The sequence below is a fragment of the Pinus tabuliformis genome, chromosome 3_2 (assembly GCF_031772625.1).
Source record: "Pinus tabuliformis cultivar Carrire ecotype Pingquan chromosome 3_2, CPIR1, whole genome shotgun sequence".
NCBI classification, from domain to species: domain Eukaryota; kingdom Viridiplantae; phylum Streptophyta; class Pinopsida; order Pinales; family Pinaceae; genus Pinus; species Pinus tabuliformis.
In genome coordinates, this window is record NC_142302.1 from 1,019,185,792 (window position 1) to 1,019,213,752 (window position 27,961).

At 37.6% G+C, this 27,961-nt stretch overlaps 1 protein-coding gene across 4 annotated transcripts in view; it reads right to left on the reverse strand.

Moving 5' to 3' along the window:
- Window positions 1–2,252: 2,252 nt before the first annotated feature.
- Window positions 2,253–27,961, reverse strand: part of LOC149184051 (histone-lysine N-methyltransferase ATX5-like) — a 274,187-nt gene continuing 248,478 nt past the window's right edge. For all 4 annotated transcript variants that reach the window (XM_089417380.1, XM_089417381.1, XM_089417382.1 and 1 more), the window contains 4 exons: window positions 27,828–27,914; window positions 3,013–3,087; window positions 2,813–2,913; window positions 2,253–2,720 (listed from right to left, as the gene is read on the reverse strand). In XM_089417380.1, coding sequence (XP_089273506.1) covers window positions 2,639–2,720; window positions 2,813–2,913; window positions 3,013–3,087; window positions 27,828–27,914 — 345 coding nt within the window. In that variant the 3' untranslated portion in view covers window positions 2,253–2,638. The remainder of the gene's footprint in view (window positions 2,721–2,812; window positions 2,914–3,012; window positions 3,088–27,827; window positions 27,915–27,961) is intronic.

Genomic DNA, 27,961 nt, shown 5'->3' on the forward strand with positions numbered 1-27,961 from the left:
AAAGAATGCCTGCTTCCTCGAAGTCCATTATTTCCCATCAATGTGTTTATGTCATAGTAATTTTTCAATATAGAAATTGTGATTTTTAAAAAAAGATTTGTAGAGAAATTCTCAAAAATAGGGTAAGCCAAAAGTTTAACAAATTCTAATAAAATATGGTTAGTAGTTAGTAGTTGAGATGAAAAAATAAAATTTTAATACTAAATGAAATGAATAAATTAAATTTATAAATTGAACTTGGAATAGCCCATATGGATTAAGACATTATATTGAATAAAATACTTGAGTGTTTCTATTACAATGAGGGCTTTCTATAAATACTTAAGTTGGTGTATGTTCACTAAGAAACATATCATTTCAGCAGGATATCTCTTGATTAATTATTAAATATTATTAAATTAAATTTATAAATTGAACTTTCAAAACAAATGGAATAGCCCATATGGATTAAGACATTATATTGAATAAAATACTTAAGTGTTTCGATTACAATGAGGTTCTTCTAAAAATACTTAAGTTGGTGTATGTTCACTAAAAAAACATATCATTTCAGCAGGATATCTCTTGATTGATTATTAAATATTATTACTTATTGTCATTTATATCTTATATAAAGTAATCTTTATTACAAATTGACTTTGAACTTGGTCTCTAATACCAATAGGATTCTACTTAATACCATTGTGCATAAAATCTACTTTCATATTATTTACTTAATAAATTTAAATAAAAAAACAAATATACATAAGGATAACATAGAGATTTTTAGCACGTCGCTAACTCTTTTTCCATGAATAATGAGGGTTGATGTTGCATGCTCTTGAATCACAGTGATCAAAACAAGAAGATCAACTTCTAGGTGACACCACTTTTGCATACAAACTTCGATTGAGGTGATTCTTGTGCTGTTGTAAATGTATTTGTGTGTAGAATAACACTCTGGGGTGTGGTACTTAAGCGACAAAATTTTACCCCAAAAAATTTGATGCCTCAAACTGTTTCCAAAAGTTTTTAGACCCCAATTTGTCAAACTGAAACTTGTCGGTAAAAATGATCCTGTAATTTAATTCCTCTACTTTTTTTCTACTCTAAAACCATCCAAATAAATATATAATATAATAATCCATTCTGAATTATATATAGATCAAGCTTATTCATGATATCTTTTAAAGAGACATTATACAAATACCTTGTCTTCTTAAAAATTTTATTGTCAAAGTTGAATTATAACCATTGTGTTTACACCCTACCATATAATGAATATAAAGGGGCTTTGAAAGATTCGGATGTGCCTCCCAAAACCCTTGACATGGTAAATTTATATGGAGACAAAGAATGGAAATTTGGATGATTCAAGCACTAACATTTTGAATTTTAACATATATAGCATAATTAAGAGCCTAATATTAGTGGAATATTATACGATAATTACTATATAAACCATGATATTAAATTATCGTTTATGCCTTTACTTTTTTTTGGGAGGGGGGGGGGGGAATTTAGGATAACAATTTTTAATTTTTACATTATCTTCTACAATTTTGTACCGCTTTTTTGCATTCGCATTTATCAGCCTCATAGAAACGATTCTACCGAGTTAATTTTGAATATTTTTAGCTATGGCTGCATCTTTTCACAACAGCTACAGTTACTGGGAATTGGGGATTGAGCAAGGATTCGAGAGAGGTCCAGTTTCTGAAATGAGCATGATCAATTTTTCTTGATATGATAATGGTATTATGAGTGATACTTCGACATTCTATCGTGTTTACGTTGACAAACATGTGCAAGCTGCAGCTCTTTTAGTATTTTTGTTTCGTACTTTAGGCATTTTAGTATGTTTAGTATGTTTTCTTGTTTTTGTTTTCGGTCTACATGGGCAGATGATAGAAGGGAAGAGTTAATGCAAGGAACAAAATCTTGATAAGGGATTTGCGAATGTAGGAAGATTGGCCTTTTTTCCCAAGACAAACAAAAAGTTTTAGTGTCCTAACATGAATGGTATACTCCCATGGAAGTACATAAAACAATTTGTTCTCCTACTAAACCTTTTAGGGTATGCGATAGTAGAAAGATTGACCATTTTTTCCAGGACAAAAAGAGATTTGGTGACCTAACAGAAAAGGTACACATGAAACTATAAAACAACCTTTCTTTTCCTTTAAACCCCACATTGGCAGATCAGTTTTTTGTTGGAAAATGTTTTGTACAACGGGACCAAATATACAGGTTCTAAAATTTCAAGATGGTCAACTTTGACAATTGGGCAAAAGTTTCATTGCTCCAGAAAATGTCGAAGAAGAATAACAATATTAAACATCTATGGTGAGAATGATTACCTATATGAAGTCATCTCAAGTGTAGTATAATGCTCGTATTTGAGCAGTCTAGTGAACAAATCAGAACCTTCGCTTGATGAAATTTAAACAGATCAAAGATTTGATCTGTAAATTTATAAAGAAAACCTAAGATGCCTGTACATGATTGCCAACGCGGCTCTAATTTCAAGCAAGCTTAGCTTGAAAATTATTACAATAAATTGGAAAAATTGGACCGAAAACAATGGAGTGCATTGATTTTCAAAAGAAGGATACATACATTGAGAAAATTTAAACTTTCTACGGCCTGGATATCAAATTTAATTCATGAATTTGCGACATACAGATGATCCACAGTGGCATGGGACTTTACGTTCTTCAGGATCAAATTGATAGTCATACCTGTCATACCAAAACAAAATAGGACACATAAAGAAGATAAAATATAAGTTTAGAAACTGAAATCAAAATAAAGAGGCCAATGTGGAACTTACGTTAACTCCTCACCAGCTGCAACATTCTTCTTAGCAATTAGTACAATTCGACTCTCGTCACCATCGATACTCATGATCCTTGCATAACAGTTCGGCATGCACTGTGACCAGGGCAAAATTATTTTATTGGTAAGTCCTGTTGCTCGCAATTGTAGCTTACAGATGCGGAAAAGGTAATAAATGGAACATGGAATACTTACAGAGTGGTTAATAAGGCGTGCAACATTCCCCTTTTCTGTTGCATCTACAACAACTTCCTCACTTATTTTAAAAAGCTGCAAGAAAGACAAAATCAAGTTCAAGGCATTACAGCACATTTTTTGGACTTAAGAAATGCATTTCAAATTCCTGCATCAATACAATTAGAAAACAACAGATAATCTCCCCCCTGCAGGAGCTCCTTTCTGCATTAAGCAAATTCACCTCTTGCAGAATGTTTACCCAATAGTCTACGTGTTATCTGCAAGCTGTTAGATAAAGATAGATGTTGTATAAAACATATTCAGTCTTGTCAACTATGAAATAGCTACATCCAAAACACCGCTGGGAGAAAATGTAAAAGATCCAGCTAAATAATTTCAGAAAACAGAAGCTTAAAGATTTGCAATTTTAACACACTCAACAGAATATCTTTTACCAATTGAGGCTAACCCAGGCAGTTGAGAGGAGTTGTTAAAATTAGCGACTAGGGGCAAACTCCGTATGTGTCATTTCATTTATGACAGCTGATATTTTTCTTGGATTCCTCTCTCCGAGACGTGTAGGATTGATCTAAAGATCATCCGATTCCGACATGTACAAATGAAGTTATGAATTTATTTTGATTATGGACAAATTGTCAAGGTCGGCCAGCAGTCAAGGTAGGCTCAGAAGCCCAACAATCACATCTATTCATCCTCAACGTTTGCTATAAATTTATGAGGCCTGAGCCTCATTTGGATATCACTCATTCCCTCACATCTCTCTCTCCCCTCATCTGATTGGGTATGGATTTTCTGGGCAGTTTTCTCTCTCACACGTGCGAAGGAGGACGATTTTCTGCTTTAGGCATTGACCAATTTAACTGAATTTAGGCTGTTTTCTTGGGCTGCGTTGACCTTCCTTGACTATGGATTTGGGTGAGGAATTTGTGTCCTAGCAGGCCGCAGATCTGGGCACAAAAACCAAGGCAATCTGACATCTGTTTTGACTAGCGTTGACTGTACTAGGGCTGGCCGCTGGGTCGACTTTCGCTGACCAGTTTTGACTGGACTTTTTTGGACTGTTTTGGGCTGATTAGACTTGCTGTTGGAGGCCAAAGTTGACTGGATTTGACCAACCTGAATTGAGGAAGAATTCTGCCCTGTTGACCAGCATTGACTTTTCTGGTTAGGGCTCATTTTATGCTGTCATAAATTATCAGATTTGTAAATTGTACTCTCTCTCTACTGAACTATTGATCAAGGGTTTCCCCACATTGGGGTTTGTACCTGGCTGGTGCGACATCTTGTGTCCTCTTGTCTTGCCTTGTCTTCTACTGTTTATGTTTATGTTCTATCTGCATTTTACTATCATGATGATGTGATTGCTAAACTAGATATTGATATTGGGCTAATAAAGAAACTGAAGTAAAATTGCTCTAAAGCATAGAACATATCATTGTTGCCTAATATTAACAGTTATCCTCCCTACCCAGGATCAATTCTCGTAAGTGACATGTTTGAGCTCTTGATGAGTATATTGTTGTATAGAGCTGAAGAATCTGGTTTGCCTGGTGTAGAATGGGTTCATCTCGTTTGCCTGGAATAGAATGGGTTTCATGGAAAAAAGATTGTTTACCAGCTATTACCACAGAAAATTTCCACCCAAGTTACTGAAATTATTGTTAAAAGTATCGTATACTATAAATGCACAAAATATTCTCAACACCCTGAGATTTACCCTATAAAACTTGTCTTCTGACAATAAATGCATTCTTCAGCCAAGGTTCTTAGAGAATATCGCAGATAAAACCAGCAAACTATGTCTCTGTTATTTTCACAACTACAATAACTCGTGTTAAAACCTAAGATAGAGGATACATGGTAGATCCCCTCCATCCGTATCCACATGTCTGGGATATGTGAGCACCACATGTTCCACACGCTTCAGATGCGTCCTGTGTCAGACACACCAGGCCCATGTGTCCCCACATGTCTAACACATGGGCAATAAAAATAACGCACGACAGCACATTTTTAGCATTTAAAAGAAATGCTATAAAGGCGTGGTTAGGCCCAGAAATCATCCACCATTAAGACAATACCAGCGCAGCAGTTCTATTTTCTAAATGTTCATTAAGTTACATCTGTATGTCTATTTCATTTCTAATTTTTTTTATCGATATCTGTTTCTTGTTTCGGGGTGTTTATGTACCTCAGATACTCATATCAATATCTACTTCTGTAATTCTATATTTAATTTCTATAAAAAAGAATTATATCTTTATCTGTCTCTTATTTTGGGGTGTCAATGTACCTCGGATACTCAAATCCCTGTGACGTAGGTTAGAACATGATTGCACCTGGATAAACTACATGACAAGAGGAGGTAGATGACCATTCTGGTCAAACAAAATCCGGTCATAAAACTAAATGATCTATGTAAATATATAATATAAAGCATGAAGCCATTGCTTTGATGAACATTCACTATATGGATGCTATCTACGCTGCAAGACGAACAATAAAAATCATAGAAACCCTTATGAAGCCAGGCTTTGATACTAGTCCAACAGTCAAAATATTTGACAATTTCTCAATTTTAAGGTATAATTCATTTTTAAACATAACATATTCAGCCCTTTAATGATATACGAGAACTATATATCTGCCACTTCATGGGAAACAAGTTAGCAAACCAAGATTTGTTGAGCCTGTAGTAGTCAACAAGCTAGCACATTTTCAGAAATGGCATATTTGCGCTTGAAAAACAACTACAAGAAAGGTGAACTTTAATCCAAATTCCTACAAAATCCCTAAGGACCTATGGCAAAAGAATTCATTTCCTAGATTACAGTAAGAGAATTCCCATTGCTACATTAAGTGTAAGGACTCACATCACACAGGATATGGGCTGGACTGGCCCTACAATGTAAGATCACCCACTTACAAAACTGATGGCTCCTCTAAACCATGAGTCCCACGCAATCCCTCCAAAGCCCCTTGACCCTATAGAGGACAAAAGGACTAGGTACATAGGCCAAAAGGATTGGTCATAGCCAACCATAACAGGCCTAGGATACCATAATACAGGGCCTCCACATGGGTACAGGCTTTTGACTTGCATTCTTTGGGCTAACAATGGTGCTGCCAAAAATGAAAAGGTACATATGTACCCCTGTTGAAATGAGGGGTAACAGGACCCTCATTCAATTCCATCATTTCTTGCAGATTTAATGTTCTAACTCTCAAATTCACTTTGCATTTGAGAGCAAGAGGATCGCATAACCCCATATTGATTTTTTGTTATAGAAGTTCTTCCAGATGTGACAATTTTGTTTCAACAGAAAATGTAGCAGGGAAACCCCTGGCCACTTCCCCATATTTCACCAATAGTACCCAGAGTAAACCTGTAGGCACTGATTATGGCACCTAGCCTATGTCTTGCTGGTTTTCAGAATGGTGGAACAGCGGGGACAGGAGGAAATATCCCCAAAATGGTTAGAGCCAGTGTTGCGAACATCGTGACCAGGATTAAATTGGCGAGGGTTCGAAAGCGGAAAAAATCGGGAAAAAATCGGTAAAAATCGGCAAATACAAAAATATTCAACTTTTTCAAAATTTTTAATATCTAAAGCATCCACAACATAAAGTAAATGCATTAACACATAAATATGAAAAAAGAACTAATATATAGGATGTGTAATATCATTTCTAGTGCTACATCACACATAATAGTGAATCATGTCCTGAATACTAAGTCTTGAGTCCCAACTCAGCCTCAAAATATCAACAAAAAATATAGTAATGTATCTCATATCATGAGTCATAATGTCATATACAATGAAATGAACCAAATAACTAATACTACTGATTTTCTTTGCCCCTCTTGCGAGAAAATGCAACAGCTTTCCCTCTAGATGTAGATGGTGGTGGAGCTGGCAGTGGACTCTGTTGTGCTCTAGAAGCTGAAGAACTAGGAGCTATAGGAGGTAGACCACGTCCTCTACTGGTGACAGGGGTAGGTGGTGTCACCTCCTCCTCCTCCTCCTCTACCCCCTCCACTACCTCCTGCTCTAACCAATCAGGGGCCAACTCCATGATAGGCCTCTTGGCCTCAACCCTCCATGCAACAATGGTGTCAATCCCATCCAATGAGATGGCCTCCACATCAGGTGTCCTCTCAAGTTGCCTCACCCACAATCGAAGATTGTAGTAGACGTAGACCATGTCATTAAGTCACTGGGACTCCAACTTGTACAAGGGTCATAAATTAATAAATTATAAATAATAAAATAATATAATTATAAAAAAATATTATTTAATGAATTCAAAAAATTAATTGGAAATTTGGAATATTTTAACCCGTTGTGCTTCTTGGTGTGCATTTTTGCAAATACACTCCAGTTGCGCTCGCATCTCAAGGAGCTACATGTTTGGTTGAGCACTCGAATGGCAAGTGTTAAAATTGGCAACTAGGGCCAAACTCCATGTGAGTCATCTTATTAATGGCAGCTGATATTTTTCTTGGATCCCTCTCATAGAGAGGTGTAGAATTGATCTAAAGATCATCCGATTCCGATAAGTGTTCATGGAGATATGAATTTATTTGTGTTATTGGACAATTCGTCAAGGTCGGCCAGCGACCAAATAAACCCCTCTTGTGCTCAACGTTTTAGTATAAATAGAGGTGCCTTGAAAGTCATTTGGGCACACATCCTCTTGGTGATCTCTTCCTCTCCACTTGTCTTTAAGGATTTGGTGGGAGTAGAAATCTAAAGAGGATACGTTGCCCTAGAGGATGCCCTAGATCCTAACGCTATCATGGAGGAGATTTTAACACAATGAAGAAAGGGTTCTACGCAGCTAGTCAAGATGCCTTCTACACAGCCCTAAAGGAGGAATCTTGGAGGAGCCCTAGCCACAGGTATACATGGCCTAGCCACAATCAAGGAAGGAAGTAAAGTATAAGCCCTCAATGCTGTCAAGAAAAGGCTCTCTAGTATAAGGAGCTTCAACACATATCTAAGGAGTACTAGAGGGAGTCCTAGCCGCAGTGAAAAGAAGCCTACACACAACTGAAGGATAAGCCCTCATACATTGTCCTAAATACCCTAGCTGCAGGTCATGGTTTGCTGTCACAAGTAACCCTCAAAATGCAGCAAAAGAGAACCTTGATCTGATGTCTGAGTAGCTCCTAAACCGCTATCCATAAATATCCTAATCCGTTGCCATAATGGAGACTCTAGCCACTGTATTGAGAAGAGTTTAATATGTTGTCTAGTGGAACGTCATGAAACCCTAGCAACAATGAGGAGATCTGAAACGAAGATGTATTATGCTGTCAATCTAGAGACCTAATTGGTAGCCCTCATCTAGCTCCTATTTGCCATCATGAAAAAGGTCTTATACGCAGCTCTATTAGCCGCAATAGAAGAGGCCCTAATCAGTGACATACAAAGACCTAAGACGCAACGAGAAGAAGTGGTCTTATGCCACAGCTAAAGGAAGTATTTCATTAGCGTTAAAGTCACATTGTTGTAGGCGACAACGTGACACATTTGAGATCTGTTATGGGCATACTGTGCAGCAATAACGCTGATTGGTAGACATTGTTCTTCAAGGGTAATAGTTGGGTACTGTATGATAACCTTGCTTGTTGTTGGGCTAGGCCGCAGGCCATAGCCAGCAACGTATTGTGTTCAGGGTTGCACAAGGATAAGGACTGAAGGTTGATGTGACTGCTTGTGTGGTCAGCATGTTAGACAGCTTGGTTAGATGCAACAATTGGATGCAGCATGGTATTAGAGACAGCAGTGAAGTGCAGCATAGTAGTCATTAAGTGCAAATCAGTGATGAGTGCAACATTGAGTGCAGATCAATGATGAGTGCAACATTGAGTGCAGATCAATGATGAGTGCAGCATTGAGTGCAGATCCGTGATGAGAGCAGCTCAGTGATTGGAGCACCACAATGATAGGAGCAGCAGCATGAAGTGCCTAGCATGGTCATTAGGTCCAACACTATGATGATGAGTGCAGCATGGTGCTAACGGTGAGGTACAACATATGGACGAGATGCAACACAATGATAGGTGAAGGAGTCACCTTGGAGAATCAATTGAAGCAACATGTCTTCAACTGATCTCATGTAGAGATGATCTATTCTCTTATCTTGAAAGTCAAATTGTTGACTTCTATTGTAAATGTACTATATATCTCTCCCTATGCTGAACTATTGAAGAACATATAAGAAGAATTGATCAAGGGTTTCCCCACATTGGGGTTTGTCCTTGGCTAGCGCCACATCTTGTGTCCTCTTGTCTTGGCTTGTCTTCTACGATTTATATTTATGTTCTATCTGCAGTTTACTTTAATGCTGATGTGATTGCTAATCTAGAAAAGATATTGAGCTAACTATGAAAATTGAAATAAATTGCTCTAGCATAGAACATACCTAAAATTAACATGGTTTCAGAGCGAGGTGAAGACAATGCCCAAGCAAGAGTGAAAGAACAATCACCGAAGATAGTTGTGAAAGGACAAAAGAATCAATGGATTCCTCATCCCTCTTCAAATTCACCAAGGGTGAAGTCGAAGCAGAGAATATTATCAAAATGGCGCAGCGGAAGTTTCTGATGGCCTACCTAAAGATCACTTCAATGGGAAGTTTGGATCTAAGGGTGGAAGGAAAGGCAGATGCCTTAGTTGTAATAAGATCGGCCATTATGTGAAGGATAATGGCAAAAGTGTCCTCAGACACGTAATTTTATTAATCAGAAGAAAATAATTACATATTGATTTTGCAAGAGTTTACACCCGAACAACAAAACACTCTTGCAATGAGCTATTTATAAGCTCAATGTCCTAACTACCTCTAATTATGGATCACTTATTAAATAACAAGTGTCCACTTACAATAAATGCTATTCAAAACAACTAGCTAACAAATCTCCTAAAATAGAGCCTAAGATACGACACATTTGGAGAGTCATATCTTGTTACAACAATATACTAATTCTAAATGTCTCCATTAAATAATTAAATATTCTATAATAATAATTATTAATTTAATATCTTAAATTAATAATTATTTTATTCCAACTTTATAACCTATGATAATATTTTATTTTTGGATCATCTAACATTCCCCCTTATGATCCAAAGATACATTACAACAAATACCAGGTTCATCCCTGAACTTAGTAAATTTTATTCTGCCAAGCGGTTTTGTGAAAATGTCGGAGATCTTATCTTCGGAAGGATAGTAAACTGGCTTGAGGACATCTTTGGCAATGAGAGATATGATATGATGATACTTGGTGTCCACATGCTTTGTCTTTGAATGAAAAATTGGGTTCTTGGCAAGTTTGATGGCTGACTGGCTGTCAATGAATAATGATGTAGCTTCTGCCTGAGAAATGCCCAAGTCCCGCAAAATTCTGTGCAACCAAACAATTTCACATGCTACTTCCCATGCTGAAATGTACTCTGCTTCTGCTGAAGAGGTGGCCACTGTATCTTGTTTCTTACAACTCCAAGATACTGCTGCTAACCCCATGTTCATTAAATACCCTGATGTTGATGCTTGATCATCAATACTTCCAAAAAAGTCGGCATCTGAATATCCACCAAGTACAAAGTTTTTAATCTGTGTAAAGAAGAACAAAATCTTTTGTTCCTTGGATATATCGAAGAACTCTTTTGGCTGCATGCCAGTGGCTATTTCGTGGTTCCTGCATAAAACATGAAAGAATAACTGACTACATAAGATAGATCAAGACAAGTGTTTGTTAAATAAATCACGCTGCCAATCAATTGTCTGTAAGTAGTGTTGTCCACCTTTTCTCCCCCTTCAAATTTTGAAAGTTTCAAGTTTTGCTCCATGGGGGTAAGAATGGGCTTGCAATCCTGCATTCCAAATCATTGAAGAACCTTTGCTGCATACTTACTCTGAGAAATGAAAATATGATGTGGACATTGGAAGACTTCAACTCCAAGATAGTAGTGAAGTAATCCCAAATCTGTCATCTTAAAACCTACATGTAACTCCGTTTTTACTTGTGCAATGTGATCATCATTGTTTCCAGTAATGATCAAATCATCTACATACATACCGAGAATCACCAGATATTTTCCCTGTTGTCGCACATACAAAGTATCATCAGATTCACTACGTTGAAAACCAACTTTCCTAAGGTATTCATCCATTTTTGCATACCAAGCTCAGGGAGCTTATTTTAACCCATATAAAGCCTTGATCAATTTGTAGACTTTATGTTCTTGCCCTTCAATTTCAAAACTGGGTGGTTGTGTCATATACACTTCTTCCTGTAAATCCCCGTTGAGAAAATCACTTTTCACATCCATTTGATGAACTTTCCATCCTTTCTGAGCGGCTAATGCAAGTGTTAATCGGATGGTGTTCCATTTAGCTGTAGGAGCAAAAGTTTCCTCATAATCAATGCCTTCCTGCTACGCAAAACCTTTAGCGACAAGTCTTGCTTTATACTTTTCAAGTTCTCCCTTTTGGTTGTACTTAATTCTGTAAACCCATTTGCATCCTATGGGTTTAACATTTTGAGGACAATCAACAAGTTTCCAAGTGTTGTTATCAATTACTGCTCGATATTCTTCAATCATAGCCTGTTGCCATTCTTTATGTTTTACTACTTCTTTGTAGGTGGAAAGTTCAGTAAAATCGTGTGTTGTGAAGGAAAAATTTCCTTCACTTCTGTGTGACTTTCTTGTGCCTGTTTTATTCTGCTCATCAGGCTTTACATCTTTCAAAAGTTGAACCACCCGTTTTGGTAGTTGATGCTCAGTTGTTTGGGATTCTAAAAATTCACCATCATTGTAAAGAGGATTAATATAAACTGATGTTCATTGATCAGTTGGAGATTCTGGAGGTGGAGAATCACTGTCAAAAGAATTGCTGCTGCTTGGAGATGCGGATGAACTGCTAGAAGATCCAGATGGTGTTGTTGAAGTAGATGGACTGGATGAATCATCTTCAGATGAAGGAAAATCAAGTTCATACCAATTTGGTGAATTTGGTTGACTTTGTGTATTTCCTTTTCTTCGATTGCCTTTAGTTTCTAACTTTTGAAAAAGACTTCCGATTTCTTCAGCACTCTTACTCTGTGTTTCATCAAAAATTACATCCTTGCTTACAATAAATTTTCCATTGGTCAAAAGACAGTACCCTTTCTTCTCATCAGAATAGCCAATCATTGTGCATTTCAAACTTCTTGAGTCAAGCTTAGTTCGTTTTTCTTTCGGAACTAAGGCATAACATACTGATCTAGAAACTCTAAGATGTTTAACTCGAGAAACCAAACCAAGCTTCATAAGGTGTGGTTCCGTCTAAAGAAGTAGTTGGAGATCTATTTCTTAAGTAGACAACTGTATGAATTGCTTCTGCCCAATATGTTGGACTTAACCTTTTGAAAGTTAACATAGATCTCGCCATTCCTAACAAGGTACGATTCATTCTTTCTACTACTCCATTTTGCTGTGGAGTGTAAACATTGGTAAGATGTCGTTTTATGCCATTATCACTGCAATAAGTTTTGAATTCATTTGAAGTGAATTCTCCCCCATTATCTATCCTAAGAGTACCTATCTTTTCTTTGACTTCATTTTCAACAAGTTGGCAAAAAATTTTAAACTTTTCAAATGCTTCTGACTTTTGCTTTAAGAAATAAACCCAAGTCATTCTACTAAAATCATCAATGAATAGTAAGAAATATTTGCAACCACCGAATGAAGTCTGTAGTGGTCCACAAACATCACTGTGAACTAGTTGTAGCTGCCTGTTTGCACGCCATGAACTTGTTGGAAAGCTTTCTTGACTTTGTTTTCCATAAATGCAAGCTTCACATTTTGCATTTTCCTTTTTGAAAGTGGGAAGTCCTTTAACCATCCCTTGTTTCTGCAATTGAGAAAGACTATCAAAATTTAAATGTCCATATCTTACATGCCATAATCTTATAGGTGAAATTCCTGTAGTCACTACTCCTGCAAAATTAGAATGCCTTGGAATAACTGTCCCTTTCATCCTTAACAGTTTTCCATCTTCATAACCTGTCATCACAGTTTTCAAGCTCTGTTTGACTGAATTAATCTTAACTAGGCCATCTTCCATAATTACCTGATGTCCTGCTTGTCGAATCGTGACTAAAGACAACAAATTTCTCTTAAAGGTTGGTACATACCATACATTGGAAATCATTTTTTCTCCAATTCCAGGGAGAAAAACTTTAACTGCTCCTTTTCCATAAGGAGTATGTTTAGTATCATCTGCAAGAAAAATGGAATTAAGTTGGCAATCTTGAAAATGCCAAAAAAAATCACGTCGACAAGTCAAGTTCTGAGTTGCCCTGAATCCAAGATCCAGGCATCTTCATAATCACTTCTAAGATGGGATGAAAGTTGTAATGCCGGCGAGGAAGTAAAAACATATTCTGAGCTATCATCATCTTGATCATTTGCAAATTGTGCTGAGTGCTGATGAAACTTGGGAATTTTATTAAGAGAAGTTCGACAATCTTCAACATAATGTCCAACTTTGTTACATCTTCGACACACAATTTGACTTAAGTCTCTTCCTCTTCCTGAAGATTGTCCTCTGCCTCTGCTTTGACTTCTATTTTGAATTTGTCCTCTACCTTGATTATTATTTCCTTGTCCTTGAAAATAGCCTCTTCCTTGATTGTTTCCTCTACCTTGAAAATTACTCCTGCCTGAACTGTTGCCTCTATTAAAGTTGTTTCCTCTGCTTTGGCTTCGACCTCGACTTTGTACATTATGTGCTGCTTGATTCTGATTGAAATTCCCTCTGCCTCTGTTTCTAGAACTATTAGTCGATGATTTACTAGTGCTCGTTTCTGTGAAAAAGACATCTTCACCAACTTTCTTTTTCTTCCCAAAGGTTTTATCATGTTGGGTCAACATTTCGCAAAGCTCATCAAACTTTAGTTTCTCTAACTTTCCAGTTAATTGTAGAGTCTCCAAAAAATGTGTGTAGGAAGAAGGAAGTCTAGCAATTAAAATTGTGACCATAAAACTATCATCTACTGCTGGAAACCCAACATTAATGATTTCCTGCCTAATATTCTTAAGTCTTGAGATATATTCAAGAACATCACCTCCTTCAGTCAATTTTTGTTGCAACAATTTTAATTGTAGATCAACTTTCTTTGATTCAGGCTGAGTATCAAAGAAGTCTTTAAAAGTTTTCAAAGCAGACCATGCATCTATAGCATTTTCTATATGGACATACATTTCATCATTGACAGAAGATTTAATGAGAGCTAATGCTTTGGCATTCTTAACTTCCCATTTTGCTAGTGCAACTGCATCTGTGGGTTTATCCGGCTTAATATCACCATCACATATACCCTACCACAACTCATTATAAATGAGAGTGCTTTCGATGAGGCATTGCCATGTTTTATAAGATTTTGTACCTTCAAGTTTGTCGGAATCAGAAAACAAATTAATCAACTTTGACATTGTGGTGTTGAAGCTTTACACCAAGATTAAAAAAAATGTCAAGATGGGCAACACAACACGCAACACACTACGCAAAAAACGATCTATCGAGGCTTGGCCTTGACCCTCATATAGTCGTTGAAATAGGAGAAAAATCACTGAACTTTGCACTTGGCTCTAGTCAATTTCTCAAATATTTACAAGGTAACTTTCAAAATTTGACTTTTACAATGATGCTCTTGCAAAACTTGGTAAAAAAAAGTTACCCCCCCTCAAAGTAAAATTACTTTGAGTTACAATGTCACACTTATCCCTCCAAATAAAAATTACAAATAAAATCTCCTTATTACTCCAAAAATTTACAAATGACCTTATTACTCCAAAAACAATAAATTCCCAAAATTCAAAAACTCACCATATCTCTCCAAAATACAATATTCCTTATCTCTCCAAAAAAGAATTACAGAATTAAAAAATATTCCTTATCTCTCCAAAAAAAAATTACAGAATTAAAAAATATTCCTTATCTCTCCGCTTCTTCACTCTTCAATTCAACTTTAAACTTTCTTGAAAAAAACACTTTAAGAAGATCGAATTTTTTCGTACGCTTGTTGACGCCGTCTACTGGCTGGAGTAGACGGTGGTTTGTCCTGAATGCGAAGACTAGCAAGCTTGGTTACACCAGAAAGCCAGAAGAAAACATGGTAGATAAAACAAAATGGGTTGGTAAAATCAGTAATATTATTCAGCCTTCAAAGGGAGCACCAACAAAGGGTCCATCATCTTCAGACACTGGTGCACCAATGCATTCAAGTCTTTCAGATGGATCACTTGAAACCATGGTAAGAAGGCCTGTAGATCCGGAGTAGGAGCTCAGAATGATGGCTCAAGAAGTTTGTGGTTATGTGGAAGTTGTTTTGAATAGTCGTGCTGCGAATGTTCCCAAAGTTGTGGTGCTTTATCAAGTTGATAAAGCCGAGGATGAAATGCTAACCCAGCTTTATAGCTCAATCAGTGCTCATAGTACACCAAGGATTGAAGAACTTCTCCAAGAAGATCAGAATGCAAAATGGAGACATGAGCGCTACCAAAAACAAGCATCTTTGTTGTCGAAACTTACCACGCAATTAAGTTTCTATGATACTCGAGCATCAAGTGATAATTGGTCTACGAATGGAGGGTCAAGAAGAGACTTAAGTCAAGTGTGAGAAAACAGGAATCAAAGAATTCTGAGGAAGTTAGATGGTCTCATGATGGCAACTAGAGGATCCGCCGAGTGCAAGAGTCTTTGTCAAATTCTGAAGGCTAACACTGGCACCGTCACTCAATAGATCCAAATCCACATCGTTGCATCACAATAGCCATACAGATTTTGCAAGAAAGTCACACAGACTTTGCATATTTTTTTGATAATAAAAATGATTTTAAGATTTACAAATCTAAAATCAATAATAAAATTTATGTTCCTTTTTACAAAAAAAATTGGACAAATTCCATAATGGAGTTTTCCAAAAACTTGTAGAGCTGGAATCTCCTCCTCACATCCACTGCAGCATTACTGGAGCTTTGATACCACAATAATGGTAGAAGTGTCCTCAGACACGTAATTTTATTAATCAGAAGAAAAACAATTACATATTGATTTTGCAAGAGTTTACACCGAACAACAGAACACTCTTGCAATGAGCTATTTATAAGCTCAATGTCCTAACTACCTCTAATTACGGATCACTTATTAAATAACAAGTGCCCACTTACAATAAATGTTATTCAAAACAACTAGCTAACAAGTCTCCTAAAATAGAGCCTAAGATACAACACATTTGGAGAGTCATATCTTGTTACAACAATATAATAATTCTAAATATCTCCATTAAATAATTAAATATTCTAGAATAATAATTATTAATTTAATATCTTAAATTAATAATTATTTTATTCCAACTTTATAACCTATGATAATATTTTATTTTTGGATCATCTAACAAAGGAGTGTACGAGGTAGGGACACATCACTTGATGATTATAACAATCATTCCAGGGACATCTTCAATGATCAGAGAAATGACAGGTAATGCAGGTCATCAAGGAAACGACCGACTCTTTAGAAAAAGCAAGGAACTTCAGGTATGAAGAATCAAATGTTGTTTCTGATAAGATAAAGAAGCATTATCTTGTATTGGCCCTCTCCTTCAGATTCTTTGGGAATCTAGCTTATTGATTGTAGTGCTTCAAGGCACTCCATCAGATAGAAGGGTGCTCTCTCTAATTTGGTAGAGATGGAAACAATCGTGGGATTATACTTGGAGCCGATGCCACCTATCCCAGAAAGGGTGTAGGGAATACCCCTGAATTGAATGAAGGTAACTCAATTCACTTACAAAATCTCTTTTATGTACCTGATCACAAGAAGAACCTGGTGTCTATTTCGGCAATGGAAGTCAAAGGTTACAAGGTGGCATTCATCGATGGAAAGGTACGTGTTTAAAAATAAAATTTTCTAAGATTCTTTTGAGTTCAGGGTTGGCAATTTGTATCAAGTTGCAGGATGGTCCATTGGGGACCATATCAGTTGACACATCTCATCTATAGCACTGGATGTCTACTTATGGGGCCCTAACCGATGTGAGTCAGATGGTGACTCAGATGCCTGAATTCAAGAAGAGCATGAAGGTACATGTTTGAGATGTACCAAACAAAAATCTTACAAGGGGACCATTCCCCTCATGTAGTAGGTCCACGAGTTTGGAACAACCTGAGGAGTTTGAGATTCATGATCAGGAATCTCATGTATTCAGGTGGAAGAAAGCCTTCTATGGCTTCAAACAAAACACCCCGGGCATAGTATAAGAGGATTGATAACTGTCTTATCAAGTTGAGATTCACTAGGAGTGAAACCGATCCAAACCATTTCTCAAAGGTTGTGGATGATAGACCTCTCATACCAGCACCTTCTGAGGACGACCTATTTCTGACAAGTGCAGACCCTCTCATTTGCAGAAGTAAGAGGGAGTTGGATTCCGGATGTGGAATGGTAAACTGCAAGCCCATGGCTACCTCGAGGATCTTAACTTTCAAAAGTTATATGGTTGTGACGCCGGACCAAATTTGGGAAATGCCTCTGAGTTTCATAAACTCATTTGCATTGATGTTCTTGGTGAACTTCCATCTGAATATATGTCTTTCAGTTAGCATGGTGAGCTCATATTTGGTTGAGCCTCACTAGATTGGTGCCAAGAATCTTCTGAGATATCTTCGGGGCACAATCTATCATGGATTGAGATACACTGTCGGAAAAATGAAGCTGCATTATTATTCGAATGTTGACTGGGCAGGCCATGTGGAGGATCACTAGAGCACTTCTCAGTGCTGGTTCTCTTTGGATTTTGCTTTGATATCATGGATGAGCAGGAAGCAAAAGTCGGTTGCTATAAGCACTGTCGAGACCAAATACATAGCTACAAGTATGATCTCATGTGAAGCTGCTTGGTTGTGGAAGCCCTTCAGTGAGCTATTACCACTACAATTCTCTATGACAACCAGGGGGGATTTGATTGTTGAGGAATCTCATATTTGATGATTGCTCCAGCAAATAGACATCAGATACTACCTTATCTGGGATATGGTAAGTCGACGAGCGAGGAGGCTCCATCGCATTGAGACTGATGTACAAGTCGCAGACATTTTGTCAAAGCCCCGGGGAAAGGTCAAATTTGCGACTTTTCCGAACGACTTGGAGTTGTTGAGAGACCTTTGTATAAGGGTCATGCAGGTTGCATACATTAAGCTCTGGGAGCTCTGGGGGGCTTGGGGTACTTACTGGAGCAACACACGACCATAGGGCGACTCACACTCCCCTAATGATGCGTTGTGTACAGGGTGAATAGCTCAGCCTTCCCCTGTGATACCCCGAGGCGACTTTGAGACAAGATGATTTGTTCTATTGTGAGCCAGGATGATTAGTTCTCTTGTGGGACAGGATGATTAGTTCTCATGTCGAGGCATCATACCCATTCAGTCTGGGATTCACAGGAAGTACCTCTCATCTGATCAATGAGCAGGGAAATGGGGTTAGGGACCATAGTAGTACTATTGATGGATGCATCGTTGTATCTACCATACTCCCTATGCTAGGATGACCTCCAATTGATCTAGGATCAATATGAGTGGTTTGAGACACTCTCTTGTGATATTGATCTGGGATCAATACAACTAACTTCGGGTCAGTAAGAGTGATATGAAACACTCTCTTTAGATGAAACTGACTTCAGGTCAATAAAGAATGGTATGAGACATTCTCAATCAATTCTTCTTCTTCATGGTTCAGCAGAGCAGAGCAGTGCAGGGCATTGATGGCAGAGATAGTACAGTCGGACATATGGATCAGCGAATGGAGTTCTCCCTAGTTGAGAGGGAGTGTTAAAATTGGCAACTAGGGCCAAACTCCATGTGGGTCATCTTATTAATGGTAGCTGCTATTTTTCTTGGATCCCTCTCATCAGGAGGTGTAGGATGATCTAAAGATCATCCAATTCCGATAAGTATTCATGGAGATATGAATTTATTTGTGTTATGGGACAATTCGTCAAAGTCGACTAGCAACCAAATAAACCCCTCTTGTGCTCAACATTTTAGTATAAATAGAGGTGCCTTGAAAGTCATTTGGACACACATCCTCTTGGTGATCTCTTCCTCTCCACTTGTCTTTGGGTTTTGGTGGGAGGAGAAATCTAAAGAGGATATGCTACCCTAGAGGATGCCCTAGATCCTAACGCTGTCATGGAGGAGATTTTAACGCAGTGAAGAAAGAATTCTACGCAGCTAGCCAAGATGCCTTCTACACAGCCCTAAAGGAGGAATCTTGGAGGAGCCCTAGCCGCAGGTATACATGCCCTAGCCGCAGTCAAGGAAGGAAGTAAAGTACAAGCCCTCAACGCTGTCAAGAGAAGGCTCTCTAGTCTAAGGAGCTTCAATGCAGATCTAAGATGTACTAGAGGGAGCCCTAGCCACAGTGAAAAGAAGCCTACACACCGCTGAAGGATAAGCCCTCATATGTTGCCCTAATACCCTAGCTGCAGGTCATGATTTGTTGTCACAAGTAACCCTCAAAATGCAACAAAAGAGAACCTTGATTTGATGTCTAAGTAGCTCGTAAACTGTTGTCCATAAAGATCCTAATCCGTTGTCATAATGGAGACTCTAGCCACTATATTGAGAAGAGTTCTATATGCTTTCTAGTGGAAGGTCATGAATCCCTAGCAGCAGTGAAGAGATCTGAAAGGAAGATGTATTACGCTGTCAATCTAGAGACCTAATTGGCAGCCCTCATCTAGCTCCTATTGCCATCATGAAAAAGGTCTTATACGCAGCTCTATTAGCCGCAATAGAAGAGGATCTAATAAACGACATACAAAGACCTAAGACGCAGCAAGAAGAAGTGGTCTTATGCCGCAGCTAAAGGAAGTATTTCATCAGTGTTAAAGTCACATTGCTGTAAGTGACAGCGTGACATATTTGAGATCTATTCTGGGCATATTGTGCAGCAATAAGGCTGATTGGTAGACATTGTTCTTCAACGGTAATAGTTGGGTATTGTATGATAACCTTGCTTGTTGCTAGGCTAGGCCGCAGGCCATAGCCAGCAGCGTATTGTGTTAAAGTGTTGCACAAGGATAAGGACTGAAGGTTAATGTCACTGCCTGTGTGGTCAGCATGTTAGACAACTTGGTTAGATGTAGCAGTTGGATGCAGCATGGTATTACCGTATTAGAGACAGCAGTGAAGTGCAGCATAGTAGTCATTAAGTGCATATCAGTGATGGGTGCAGCATTGAGTGCAGATCTGTGATGAGAGCATCTCAGTGATTGGAGCAGCACAGTGACAGGAGCAACAACATGAAGTGCCTAGCATGGTCATTAGGTCCAGCACTGTGATGATGAGTGCAGCATGGTGCTACACGGTGAGGTGCAGCATATGGACGAGATGCAGCACAATGATAGGTGAAGGAGTCACCTTGGAGAATCAGTTGAAGCAACATGTCTTCAACTGATCTCATGTAGAGATGATCTATTCTCTTATCTTGAAAGTCGAAGTGTTGACTTCTGTTGTAAATGTACTATCTCTCTCTCTCTCTCTGCTGAACTATTGAAGAACATATAAGAAGAATTGATCAAGGGTTTCCCCACATTGGGGTTTGTCCCTGGCTAGCGCCACATCTTGTGTCCTCTTGTCTTGGCTTGTCTTCTGTGATTTATATTTCTGTTCTATCTACATTTTACTTTAATGCTGATGTGATTGCTAATCTGGAAAAGATATTGAGCTAACTGTGAAAATTGAAATAAATTGCTCTAGCATAAAACATACCTAAAATTAACAGCAAGCCTTTGGAGATTGGGTGCTTTGCCACCATAGCTTCTCCACCATGCATCCACAACAAATAAGATAAACATAAAAAAAAAAAAATGAAATTTGAAAGTTGAAGCAAAGTATGAACTTGAAGAGACAATGAAATTTGAAACAAACTAAAGCTTGCCTGGCATTTTAGTCTTCTTATCTACAACAGCCATGTCAAAGCTAAATGTGTCACCTGTCATCCTGTATATCTCCATTTCTTTGGAGATTTTTGCATATTCTGCTAGAGATGGCACCATCCTCTAAACACAAGTGAAGAATCCATCCATGACCTCAGCATAAAATAAGAAAGCACGGGAGTAAGCAAATTTGGGGTTCAGGTAGATCCCTGCAACATGAATGGGACGATGGAGTGTATTGTTCCATTGCTCATCAATCACTTCCCATAGGAGTTGTTGTTTTTCAAACCCCTCATCCCCCTTATCATCATAGTAGGTCCGAATGGATTCTTTGGCCCTATCCATGGCCTCATACAAGTAGCCCATTGCAGGCTTGTCTCCATCAACTAATCGAAAAACCTTTACCAAAGGTTCAGTAATGCCACACACCTCCTGCACTCCCGCCGAGAAGCTTTTTTGATATGAAACTAACCTGCATATGGCCTCTCCCTCTAGTTTGCAGCTAAATGCCAAAACACACCACTCCTCTGAAAGAAACATTCTCTTCACATCCCACATAGAATTCAAGAGGGATTGAAGAAATATGAAACTGGTGGCAAATTGTGTAATGGCAAGGCGCACCAACTCCTTGTTGTTGGTGAATGTTCTCATCAAATGAAGCACAAATGCATGATTATATATAAATTTTGTAATGCTTTTTGATGACTCAACAATATCCTTGACAAAAGGATTTTTTCCTATGTCCTCCAACATCAAATCAATGCAGTGTGCAGTACAAGCTGTCCAAAATAAGGTAGGATGCCTCTCCATAAGCATCTTGCCAGCAACAACATAATTTGCAGCATTGTCTATTATGACTTGGACAACATGTTGTGGACCCACCTCTTGAATGAACACATCCAACAAATCACATAATAATCGTGCATCTTTGATATGTGCAGATGCATCAACAGATTTCATAAACATTGTCCCCTTGGGACAATTAACCAAGAAGTTAATAAGGCTTCTACCCTTTTGATCGGTCCAACCATCTAACATCACAGTGCATCCTGTATGTGCCCATGATGCCCTAAACTCCTCCAATCTCTTAGTGCAGTCAACATAAGAAGGGACTTTGTACCCTGGGCCAACAATAGCAATAACATTAACCACGGGCTGGAAAAATAGATGTTCCTTGTAACGTTGAAAGGAATATCACTCCAAAGAAGAAACTTGCCCAACAACTTGTCAGCTTCTTTCTCCCTTTTTTAAATAATTGAAGAGATAGATGGTTGTGAACCAGGTGTGGTTCTAGGAACAAAAAATGATGAGGTAGCTACAGGGTTGGTTGTAGATGCTGATGGTGAAGTAGAACCAGTACCACTCTCATGTTCACCTCCCAATCCTGACACTCTACTCCCTGCTAGTTGACTCTTTAGAGTTGACTTGGACAATTTGGTTTGCTCTATTTCTTCCAATGATCTGAGGGCTCTTCGGATGATTTTTGGATTTGTATTTGTGCAAGGCCCTACCTCATGTCCAGGAATTTGTGCAAGGTGATATTTCAATCTGTATACCTCCCTGTCATATGATGCCCACATAACTTGCAAGTCAAATTTGATCTGTCAAACCCTCCATCAAGTTCACCAAATTCCCACAGAAGGTCCAATTTCCTTGACATGTTTGTAACTTTGTTGAACTCTTGAGATTTAATGTAAGATGAAGTTTGAAGTTTGAACCTAGGGCACAAGAAAAACTACAAGTTAAGAAAAAAAAATTGAAATTTACATAACACATTTTGAATTTTTTACCAAAAAAAAGAACCCTCAACTCAATGCAACAATAATGACAAAAAATACACATTCAAACCCAAGCAAAAATGATGGAAAAAAACTAAGGCACAAGAAGAAATTAAACAAATAAATCTAACAATCAAGTTTTTGCATTTTTTACCAAAATAAACCCTCTCCACTAAATGCAACAAAAATGAAAAAAAACACAATCAAATACAAACAAAAATCATGGAAAATAAATGGGTGATAGAAACCCAAAGAAAAACAAGAAAAAAAAAAAAAAAATGCCCAAATTTGATGCCCATACCTGAAAACCATGCTTTGCTGAAGAAACTTGGTCCAAAATTTATTTATTTTTGCTTGGGATGCTAAATTATTTCACTTTTCTCCGCTCTTGCCCTTGTGTAGATGAATTCTCCTCCTCCTTAGCTCTCACTCTTGTCTTCTCTCTTAAAAAAATGAGCAAAAAAAACCAAAAATAGCTTTGAGAACTCGTTGTTCTGCACCCCCGCAATTTTTTGGGATCGGATCGCGATTTTTTGAAAATAAAAAAAATCGCCCAAAAAAACAGTGATTTAATCGTTTCTGCAAAAAAATCACGATTTAATCGCGATGTTCGCATCATTGAGAGCATACCCCCAAAGTTTCGAGGCTGCAGGATAGGGATGGGGATGGCAATTCTATATATATATATATATATATATATATATATATATATATATATATATATATATATATTCACCATAAGCATTTGTAGTTGCTTATAAGCATAAAAAATTATACTATATTCTAGTATTATGCACAACCCTTACCCTTGCCATTTCTGAAAAAGCTTTGCCAATTAAAAAAGGGCTTTGTGGCATTCAATTATTGGCCCATGGACATGACCAAAATGCATTTTAGCTTTAGGCAACTTAAGTGAAACTATATTCAATTTGCAATAGTCTATGAGACAAATAACTCTCTCTATAGGACTTTTTCTTTCTCACATTTCTTGTTAATGATGATTATGTTAAAACTTAAAAGGCATTCTCTTCTCAATAGGTTCTGCAGATCTTTACGGCAGTGTTGAAAACCACTACAAAACACTTTGGTTCTGTAAAGTGATTAGATTCATATTTCAGACTCGGAAGGTGATTGAATAGGGATTTATTCAAACATTTAGTATCCAGTCCGAGTCACTATTATTTGATTGTTTTCACAATGCTTGAGGTTGGAACCATAGAAGAACTGACTTGAATGACTCCTGGAAACCCATATACAATATGGAAACAGTGAGATGACCCAAAAAAAGGAAAGAACAAAAGAAATAACCACAAGGATCAGCCCTTTGAAATATTGCATTTCCTGGTTTATATTGACATGGTGGCTTTGTCTGCTGTAATGTTGGTTCTGAAAAGACAATAGTTAAATCACCAAAAACTCAAAACAAAACCCATCATATAAAACCCATCAGTGTTGCGGGGGAGCGCCCCCCCCCCTCGCTCCCGCTCCCAATCCGCGCTCCGGGCGGGAGCGGGTCGGGAGCGCGCTCCCTAAAAAAAATTTCGCTCCCTGCCTTTTCGGGAGCGTTTTGCCTTTTTTGCATTTTTTTTTTTGTAGTAATGTTCGAAATGCAATTTTTTTTGAAAGAAACAAATAGTTTTTGAGTGGGGCAACTTAATGATCAAGTCTAGGCCCTAGTATTGATATGCTATTCATGGTAATGTTAAATTCTTAAAGTAAAAGTGACATTTTCTTTAATTTTCATTTTCATCCTTTTACTTAAATTTTTAACATTACCACGAAATGACTCAGGATGTTTGAGAGTGGTTTCATCCTCATTGGATTTCATATGGAGAAAGTAGAATTTTAGATTTCATTCAAAATCCAGCAGACTTATCAGTTTTTCAGGATTTCAGGATTGGGGGATTGCAATGTTTCCATTGAATTTTGTCATGTATTAGGGTATGGAACTCATATTTAATCAAGAGTACCAATCCCTCTATGTACCTTGATGTTAGTGACATTGGTTGTCGAACTCCTCTATCATGACCCTTCTAAAAATGTACGCATCACTCAAACAAAATCTTGACTTGACATGCTATGCTTTTTCTATCTTATGTTAATGCTTAGAGGGTGATATTAATGACAAAGATCCCTATACAGATACAAAGGTAATGACAAAGATACCTCTGGATATTAATGCTTGGAGGGTGATATTAATGACAAAGATCCTGATTTTGCAACAAGACTAAAAAATTAGACATTTCTCGTGGTGGCAAGAGGCCCAAGCATAAGAAATAGATAATAGATTTACTTCTCTTCTCTAGTTTCTAGTAGCTTTTATAACTATTGACTCTTTCATATTTATTATGATATTTTTTTAAACAATATATGACAATTTAAGTTTGAAGTTGGCAATTATAACTCATTAGTAATGAATTATGAATATGATGCTTCATGAAAGTTGAAAGTTGTTTCATTTCGTTTCATTTTATAACATTTCATTTCATGTTAGATATTATTTGTTGTAATGGTTACACTTAGCTTACAAGTACAACTTTGGTGATCAATGATGATAAATGTTATATATTGAATTTTGAAAGCTTGAAACTTTAAGATTGATGAATCATGAGACTCAATATGTTGTATGTTACTATGTTACTAAGTTGCGGACGTGGTTGATGAAGATTATAACTTCTAGATGATTGTTGTTATATGGTTCAATCTATGCTTTTTTATGTTTTTTATATCTAATTCATCATTCTACATGTTTTTGTTGACATATATGTATCAAAAATTAAAAAATATAAAAAATATATATATTTTTAAAAAATCACTCCAGGATTCGCTCCCAAACCGGGAGCTTCTGAAAATGGTCGCTCCCGCTCCCCGCTTCCGCTCCCGCTCCCAAGTAACATTGAAACCCATATTTTGAACTGGAACATGTACAACAGATTTCAATTCAGTGTAATACAAAAATAAAATGTCCAATCATCAATATCCATTGTCAAAACTTAAGATACATGCCTGGAGTATCCCTGAAATCCAACTTGGAAAATCCTGGGGATAGCCAACAAGTCCCTGAGTATCCAATCAAGTTCCCAGCAGCTTCAGGATGTTTCCCAGGGTCTGCCAAATCCCCGAGACACAGGAAAGGTGGGTAGAGGGTTTTTTCTTCTAGGGGGATGGGTTCTGACACAACATAGCATCTAACTCAATAGGGGCATTGAATGAGACACACAGCAAAGGCAGTCAGCCCAAAGGACACTGACCCTGACACCTCCTACATGAAGATCAAAGCAATCAACCACTCAAGCTAGACCACCATGCTAACACAAAACTAAACTATTGCATGGAAGCACCTATCATTTTCCTATTTCCTGCATTTTTCACTATCTTTTGACATTTACTCAATATTGCACCATTTCTTTCTTATCCAGTGTTCTATATTGGTGCAAGCTTTGATTTCTTACATAACTGCACAACTGTTCACATGCAAGTTTGCTATTTTTAGTTCATTAAAATAACACAAATTTCTTTCTGTGAACTTATTTGGTCAGTTATTTGAATGAGTTTTGGAAAAATACTAACAGGGGATTAATGCCCCATGATGATATTAGAGGGGCTGAGACCATTCCATTCTTCAACCTCAACAGAGTTCGTATGCCACTCTCATCTGTCTTGCATGCCCAAATTCACCCTAAAGCAAGGAAATTGGTTAGAAGACCAAGTTTCTTGACCAAAAAATGCAATGAAAAATACATCACTTATTTTTCCGCTATGGCAGTGGCTGCCCACAGCTGCAATGGTTGCCAGGAGCTATTGTATCCTTTCGGAGCATTGTTCATGGTACAAACCATCTGATGCCAATAGGAGTGAAGAACATTGAGTGTATACCACGTGCATAAAGATACCTCGAGATTTTTGCATCCAACATATCCCTACTACCAACATAAATGAAATCCCCTTTTGTTTAACAGGGAGTATGTGAGGTTCCATTACCATCATGGGATAGGGAAAACAGGGATTGGTCAAATGCTCTAGATACGTAACTGCCATGGGCATCAGATTCACCTGTTCCTTTTCCTCTGGAAGCCCTTTCCCATACTTTCTTTGTCCCTCATTTTCTTCCTTGATGTATTTTATTTCTCTTGCTTTATATACACCTTGGTTTACATGTATTTTCATATTTAGATTGTACACCTTCACCCCTTCTAGCTCTTCCTCCCTTTAAAACAACATGTCATTAGAAATATTCTCATCTTCTTCCTCGTGATTCCTTATCCCCCCCCGCCTCCAACACCCCCACACCGTTGAAATCAAAAACATCATAACCCACGAGAGAGACATGTTTTCCAGCTTGATTGAAAATTTGTAACCAACAACAGAACGAGGATGAAGAAGGAATGGGAAAGTAGAAGAATGAAACAAATAAACAACACACAGAAAAAAAGATAAATTCTAATCTTAGAGCTTACCTCTTCAACTCTCTAATAGCAATAAAATCCCTGTCGTAGCCTTCAAGCTCTAAAAGAATTGTCATTTTCCCTCTCCAAACTCTATATAGTGATCAAGTCAACAGCAAATGCAAGAAGAAAGGAAGAGGGATTAGAGCTTTTACACACCTAATTCCTTTTCCATAGGGTGTGGGGCCTACTAAGGCCTTCTCCTAGATCCCAAGAGAGAGGGAGAAGAACACTTTTCAAGTTTTCATGCCTGCCCCAAAAGCATTCCAGGAAATGCTCAGCGGTACTTGGGAGCTTGTAAGAGGAGCCTTTATTTAGAATTATATTGATGAGAAGCCTCTTACAATTATGAAATACACTCTTATTCTTTACCCAATGTTGAGATTGTAAAATCTCTCATCATGGTCCTCTGAAATTTGTGGGTATTATTTTCTATCCAAAGACAGTTATCCAATCAACTTACATCCATGTCAGAGAAAAGGTTTTCCAAAATCAATGATAATGATAACGAGTTAAAAATGGAAGTACATATAGATACAACGCATTTTGAAAAACCAAGAAAATAATAGGTCAAGTAATAACACTCACATAGCAATCCTTTCCTTGCGAGCGATAATGAATTTCCCGCAAATCAGCTACACTTCTCCTAACTTGCTCACCTCGATATTCCACTACCTATGACAATTCACAGCCCTTTTAGATTCTTGAATTACAACCATAGA